The 7952-nt window shown below is 43.5% G+C and overlaps 1 protein-coding gene across 1 annotated transcript in view; it reads right to left on the minus strand.

Moving 5' to 3' along the window:
- Window positions 1-7952, minus strand: part of PANK4 (pantothenate kinase 4) — a 34904-nt gene that overhangs the window by 26665 nt on the left and 287 nt on the right. The window contains exons 2-3 of the mRNA XM_014523305.2: window positions 3163-3245; window positions 912-1120 (exon numbers count right to left, since the gene is read on the minus strand). Of these exons, the coding sequence (XP_014378791.1) occupies window positions 912-1120; window positions 3163-3245 (292 nt within the window). The remainder of the gene's footprint in view (window positions 1-911; window positions 1121-3162; window positions 3246-7952) is intronic.

The raw sequence follows: 7952 nt of genomic DNA on the forward strand, positions 1-7952 counted from the left end.
TCTGTATAGACAAGTGGTGGAGTCAGAAATCTCAAAACAATAGTTACCTAAAGATTCACAATTCTTGCTTACAATTCCTGTAAAAGAATTCAAAGCATTTATATAGTGCATCAACTCATTATTCTGCTGTGCAATTCACTCTGAGATAGTGATCAATTTTTGGGGTGGGGAATCCATACCACTCCAGAAAGTGAATCAGAAGCACTGCTCTAACAGAGAATCTCTTGCCCATTGCTGAAATGCTGCCACTCCAGAGGCAAAAAAAAAAAATCAAACTGCTTATCTTCATATATTCATGCTACATAGCAGACCAGGCCAGAAGGCAGAATTCTCATATGCAACTGAAACTTCAAGAGTTGCAATGAAGCAGAATATATTAGCAAAGCTGGAGTTTAGCCAAGACACATTGTGTCGAATTTGCAGATAGATTTCTAATGATCTCCATCATGTGAAAGATGAATGAACTATACTGGCACAGACACCTATTAGTATGCTGAGGAGATTCAGTACCAGCTCCGAGGGAAAGTTCTCTCTTAATGAATTGCCAGCGTCTATTCCTGTAGCAGTTCATCGTTCCTTGATATCTCCCATCCGAGCCCAAGCTTGCTGATCTTGAGTTCCTAATGCAGGGGTGGGCAACCCTGCGGCACAGGTGCCAGAGCATGGCATGCAAGGGCATTTTGCTTGGCATGTGTGCCTTACAGTAGACAGCAGGGAAGGGGGTGCCGCAGCTCCCCCAGTGTCTACCCTGGCACACCAACATCATACAAGTCAAGGCTGTGGGTGTTTTTGGCACTCTCCCAAAAATGGTGCCGACCCCTGTCCTAAAGGATGCAGGCTAACCTCTAATGACAATTCTATTACTTAAAAAAACAACAACACTAATTATAACTTAGCCAGTTTCCACTTACTTTAATCCCAGCTTCTTCTCAATAAGATCTTTGAATTTATAGGCGCCACCCCCTGTGGCTTTGATCACTTTAGTTTCTGTGTTGACAAGATGGTCTTTAATGAAATCAAGGCAGGTTTCAATGTAAGTGTTTTCAAATTTAATGAAGTGCAGTCGAGCTGTGATCTCTTCCTGAACTGTGACTTCATATGGAGATTCATGTTCAATGTCCTTTAAAACAAACAAACAAAAAACCCACAACTCTAAGTATTTATTCTTTTTGGCTTCACATGTTCTTTTCCTGATCAGTTTTAAGTTACTGAATATTATACTTTGCCCACAACTAATTATGGCTACTATGGCCACCCACCCATCACACAAGACTACAAGCATACATGTGATCTGAAAGATCAGTTCAGAAGACTGCTGTTGCTTTATTCTGAAAAACAAACAACTACTTCTTCCCAAACTTAACCCAGTCAATGGCATGAGAAATCGGAGCACTTATGTTTACAATGGCTAAAGAGCCCAAGATAGGAAAAAAATGCGTTTCCCCCAATACTACAGTAGGTATGGTGTAATTTTATGGGCCTCTCGCAGTAACATAACTGTTCAGCTGTTGTTCGCTTTGCATTTTAAGACCCTTGCTTATAACTGTCAAACTTTCACAATTTTGGCTGTGCTCTTCCAAGCCAGCTGTGTTCCTCTGACTGAACTTTTTTTGGAAAAGTTTAGGTAAAAAAATATTTGGAGCTTTCCCAACAGTGACCAATTAGAAGTATTTCAGGTTGGTCCAACTTCCCTTGAATCCCCTTGTTGACCACAGGTAGAACTTTGTTTCCCTTTTGTGGATCTCAATGGTAGCTTTTCAGCGCTCTAAGTGCTAAAAATGCCACTTAGGAGCAAGTAGCAATTCAATGACCCCTGCAATGTGGACACATAAGTAGATATACACAGAGATAGCACACACTGTAGGCTATGCACTGGCTAACCATGCATGTGACTCAATACATTCTTCCAGTCTGGACAGGTACCTGTGCCTAAGTCCTGAAAAAGTAGCTGGCCTGACAATACCTAACAGGTGTTCGACTTGAGAAGAGTAGGGCCCCTGCATATTTTAGCCCCAATACCCTGGCAGTTACAGCATTCATTCAGGAAGCCAGAGGCTTCAGTTCTATACCCACACTTGTCCATGTAAGGTTTGAACTTGCATCGCTGACTTCCCAACAGAGCACTCTAACCACTATGCTGCAGGTCAGGCATTATCCAAACCTCTTCTGGACTGGGCCCCTAGCTGACATACATGGAGTCAGAAGCAAACTAACAAGCCAGGTTTATGGCTCAGCAAGGTAGTTGTTGCCTTAACAGAAAAAAGGGCTTAGGTTCTAGCCTAGATTTTAGTTCCCAATGGGATAAAAGCTTCAGCACTACCCTTCCCACTATTTTAGCCAATGACTAAAAGATGCAAGTGGCTCAGCTTCTATATGGTGGTTAGATTGCTGTGCTGGGGAGTTGGAGACAGAGAATGAAATCCTTCTCAGTGAGTGGGGTCTAGAATCCAGGTCTCCAGTTTCTTAGGTGAGTGCCCTCTTTTTGTGGCAGGGCCTCCCTCTTTCTTCCAGGACTTAAACTCAGGTATATGCACACATAGCCCTACTGCACGTGTTTGGTCTGCCAACATACACAGGCTTAAGCATCCAAAACAAAGCAGGGGCCCAAACCGTCCAGGTAGATGGGAAGAAAACTGCCATTTAGATTTACAAAGGGAAATAGAATCCTGCTCCATGTGTGCCCACACTATTACCTCCCTTCAAGTACCTTCACCTAAAAGTCAATGAAAAGGCAGCTTAGGATCTCAAGACATGCAATGTTTTCTCAAACAGAACAGCACCGTGTTAAGATATGGGCACTGATCACCAAACTGCCTGTACAACCTTACTGTTTTCAAAATGCTTCTCCAGGTCAATGTCTCCCATAGTAGCTTTTTTTCTATATTAATTTCTGGTTCAAACTTGCACACCTCCTGGAAGTGTTTAGCTTAGAGCAACTCCCTATTGAAAGAAATATTTGCAGGATCAGATGCTGACATTTAGCAACTCCTAATTAGGACTGTGGTTTGAAAGTGCCTGTGTATTGAAAGTGCTGCCTTGCTGTACCACCACAAAAATCAGTAATGTGGAAGTCAGCTCAGTGTTTCAGACTTGTGCGTTTCCATTTTGGGTCACAGTTTCAGATTACAGAGGGTCTGGATTGCTACCCAGTGCAATTCTTACCTTTCCTGAATGATCAAAGGATCTCACTCTTGCTACTTTATGCTGCACAGTCGAATAATAAGCCAACTTCGTTAATGACCCACCTGTTAGCAAAAATGAGAAGAGTTTCATGTTAACAGGTCACATGTGAGACAGAACTTAGATATTTGGGTAGATACTTCAACCTAGTACTGTTGGTTGGTTTTAAGAGCTGCTTAGCTACAACCAGTCTAGTTAAGCTAAGCACATTATGCACTGACTCAAAGCACACTCATTTAGGGATTGTCTTGGCACAGCTAACTCCAGATTTACTCCTTGAAGTGAAAAGCTCCATAGGATGGAATCAAGTCCACTTGATGTAGGGATGGTGAATAACGAGCACAGATACTGAAGGCATGAGTCCAAGGCTCCAAGTTACCCTTTGCTTAAGCAGGAGCTATTTAGACAATTGAGGCTTTACAGGACTAATCCTCACCCACATACAACCTATTTCACAAGTAGTTATGAGGCAGGAAAAGTGTTCACGGCCATGAAGTGAAAGTGCATGAAGGCAAATGCTTTCAGTAGCAAGGCGTGATATAAGCACATGGCTGAAATCCCTAGTGCGTAAATGCTAGATGTCCATTTCTTGTTGCTGTGAACATGCGTTTAAAACTGACAGTTTTTGTAAGGTCGGTTTAAAGACGTGCCAAGTAGGTTTTGTTGCATTTGTTGTTCTGAGTTTTGTTGTTCAATCAACAAGATTGCATTGCAACACTTAAACATTTATGTCATTTTCAAGCACAAATTTCAGCAGAATAATTATTCAGCATGTAAAGATACATTTTGGATTCAAGAATGGACAACTCCTTTGAAAAAGGAAAAAAAACCCAGCAGGAAACATGGGAAAAATTATGTTCCACATAGATTATGTCTGGACTAAACCTTTTGCTTGTAAAAGGGCTTCAGTAAACAGCCAAACAGCCTCTTCAAATCTGTCAGGTGGAGGAAAATGCAAACTTCAGGGGACTGTGACATCAGGGTATCTAAATGTCCTTTCTTTTTGTAGAGATATCAATGCAAACTGGAAGTTGCTTCATTTGAGACCAGCTGAATTACACTGGAGCAAAATGAATAGGCATAGAATATCAGCCCCAATGTTTAATCACTTTTTAAGTGCTGCAAGTCTTGCTGGGAGTCAGCAAGAGATTGAACAGGATTTGCAAGGATGGGTGAAGCCAAGTCCTAAACACCCTTTAAAAATGACCTCACTATAGATACAGCAGAAGTTGAAATAATGAATGAAAAGCCTTCTTCTTTTATCCGAGGTTTTCCCTTTTTAAAAGGCTATTTCTCTTGCTCCCTTACCTATGAACCTGCAGTTTAGGTAATGGAAGGCTTTACTTAATGCTTTTAAAAGGATAGCAATCCCAGTTAAATATCCATATCCCTATCCATGCAACTAAATATCCAATTATGCAATTAGATATGAATAATGAATATATGCATAAATATGCCATTAAATATCCAACTAAATATCCATACCCATTTAATTGCTGGCCTCTGTTTCAAGTGCAACAAGCAAACCTCTAAAAATGTGAACCAACACCACAAGCTCGTATATCTCGGTGAAACAAAGTAATCTGCCACCTATCCAAGTCTAGATTTGACCTGAGAGGTAGAAAGCTCTTTCACCCATGAAAGAATCCTTAGTAGATCCAGTCTTTGTACCACCAAAGTAATGCAGTCTAGCCTGCGCCCCACAAATGGGACAACTTTCATGTTGTTGCGTGTAAAGTACTGTACCCTTGCTGGGCTGAGAGAGTGGAAGAGGACAGGAAAACAGAAAGCTTTTAAAATCACAAGTATCCAAGCCATTTGCCAAGCCATTTGGCAACAGAGCTTCTACAACTGCATTAAAGGCCAAAATAATTACACAGCAATATCCTTTTTAAAAGCCCTCTTTCAATCTAAGTGTTTAATAACTGCCAAACTACTTCCTTTTTTGTAGAACGAAGACTATTTGTTAAGGCTGCTGACATTATGATCAATATGTGCTTGTTGCTTTGCATTAAATAGCAGAACTTTACCACAAAGCATACGAAAACACACACATCTTTTCAGTATGTGTATATACTGAAACCTGTTATATACAGGATATAAACCTGTTTCTCTTGCTTTGGCTCTTTGCTTTAGACATGGTTTCCATGTCCACTATCCTTAGTGAGGGTGTCAACCATCAGGTGATCAAGCACATACGGACACATACAGGAAGCATACTTTCAAAATCCGCTGCCCGTCACCACATGCCCTCCCCTCACCCCCATGCAATTAGAAAAGAGGGTTTTCCTAAATGGGCAGATGCCCGTTCACCTGTAAGTTCCCATTTATTCTCTAATATACTATAGGCAAGGTTCTTTGAGTGATATCTTTTATTAGACCAACTGAGTAGCTGGAAAAAAAGCTTTAGGCAAGCTTTTGGGTGCAGTCACCCTTCTTCAGGCATAAGGAGTCTCTGCTGGCCCGAGACTCCAAGGAATTTAGGTGCATTCGTTCTCTAGTGCACCTAAAGAGGTTCTCACTGAGCAGAGAGCCTTATTGCTGTGACTACTTTACTCCCCACTTCCTTCTCCCTGTGGTATTATTTTCCTTCCATCACCTCTATGCACATCTGGCAGAAATCTATGAATGTAACTATGTCAAATGAGCTACAGGAACAGGGCCACAGTCCATTCCTCTCCTCTTCCTCAGCCCCACCAGAAAAGGCCAAGAGTAAATCTCCATTGTTCTTGGTATTTCCTACAGAGGTGGGCAATCTCTTAGTTATCTAAGAGAGAGACTAGAAGTGAGTTGTTACAACGTGCCAGTTCTTACTATGCTAGCCCACTCTTTTTTTCCCCCATCAAAACTAACTTTTAGTTTCTCTCGCTGTTGGAGAAAGCTGCTGGCAACTTATAAGGTGGCCACTACATTTTAAAAATCACATCGTCTCCTTGTGATAAGAGGTAGCAGGAGTTGCAAACAACTCCCTTCCCCATCTGAACACAGAAACAAAAGGTTCTTGAACCTTGTATTGAAGGATACCACTAATGTGCTGTAGCCAGCACTGAAAGAAAAATCAGGAAAGAAGATACCTCCTATCCTTTCCTCACAGAGCACAGGACTGTCAAGAATTCAGGCTTCGAGCTGCTGTGTTTGATCCATAAAACTAAAAGCTTAATCCTGTGAGTTCCCCAGCCTATGCATTTTTCCCTCTACAAATGCCTGTGAGGGTGTCCCCTTCATTAAGAGCTATATTCCTCTTGAAATTCTTGCACTTCGCTCATGATCCAGAGCGGTGTGGTCTATGCTCAGCTGTCAAATCTTTTACACAACCATGTCTTTCCAACTTTAAGTGAAAAGCAGAATGGATTCAGTCATAACATACTAATCCATTTGAAGACTGAACAGGAGGCATCACACTGGTACACTCAGTGTCAAACTTTCTCCAAGCGGACATTTTACTGCATTCGTTTTGTTTTAAGCTAGGTAAACAAGCAGGGTTTTGAAAGTGGTAGAGAGGAGAACATACCAGATAAATGACATCTGACGGAGGTCAATTCCACATGACCACTGACAACCCTATATGGTCACCGAGTCAGCAAAGCAGACTAGCTCTCAGACCGACTTTTTCTAAGGTACTCAGGCCTGATTCTGCACGTCAGCCACAACTGTAGCTTCCAGCAGAAGAGAAAAATCATCTATTCTCCTACTGGCTTTTTTGAGTTGTATAACAAAAATGCAGGGGTAAACAGGAACTGGATGAGTCTGTGCTTGGAGGGAAAACTGAAGGGAAATAAGTCAAAGGCTCCTGAAATTTATGTGCATGCTGAGATCCTTACTAAAATGGCACAGAGAAGTTCAAAGTGATTGTGAAAACATTGCGGTTTGAGGTGCCTACCAGGCTAGCCATGCTTTTAGCTTGGGTTCCCCCCCCAGTTGTAAAGACTTAACCTATTTTGGACACCGGCTCAACAGTTGTGTTGGTGCCTCGGGCTTTATTGCTAATCCACTCCTCTAATTCTGCTGTGACCCGCCGAAAGGGAATGCTAATTTTAATTCACATTTCCAACGAACACATCATCCACCGCAAGGAATGAAATATCCAGACCTGACAGAGGAACTGAATTTTACTGACGCAGAGGAGCGATCTGGCTTCCTGCAGCCCTTTCCCCGCCTCGCACGCTCGTCCCCACTTCCGTGTCGCGGGGCCCGGGGGCAAGCTTCATGAGCGAAGAAGAGGAGAGCGTGTTTTAAATGGACCAAATCTGCTGCTAGCGACTTGCCCTAAAGACTCAGTCCCGACACGAAGGGACGAACAACTTCACTCACGACGCAAGGAGCATCTCGTCTGCCCCTGCGCAGCATGCACCAGGGAAGAAAACAGACGGGACCAAAAGGAAAGTGGGGGGAAACATCCCCTTTCCTCCAGCCCCTCTGTGTCCCAATGGGCCGGCAATCTCCAAGTGGGAAACGTGTTCATCTCGCATCCCTACGCTGGTCTTCACATGTTTTATGCCCTGATGATTATGGGGCGAAGCGAAGCCGCCCGGCGCCTGCCCTCGCAGGAGGACCTGGGTCTTGCAGCAAAGCCAGCGGCACCGCAGGATGCTGGGCCCCTGCACAGATCAGCCCCCGGGGCCGGAGCAGCGAGGCCGGGGGTCCCGCGCCCTCCTCACTGCCCGGAGCCAGGCCGCGGGGACCCATCCGAGTTGTTTATCTCCCCGGCCCGTTAGCAGCTCCGCGCGGCGGCCAACTGGGGCTTGTAGTCCGCCGCACGCTCCTAGCCCGGC

Source organism: Alligator sinensis, unplaced genomic scaffold, assembly GCF_000455745.1.
Source record: "Alligator sinensis unplaced genomic scaffold, ASM45574v1 scaffold366_1, whole genome shotgun sequence".
Taxonomy (NCBI): domain Eukaryota; kingdom Metazoa; phylum Chordata; order Crocodylia; family Alligatoridae; genus Alligator; species Alligator sinensis.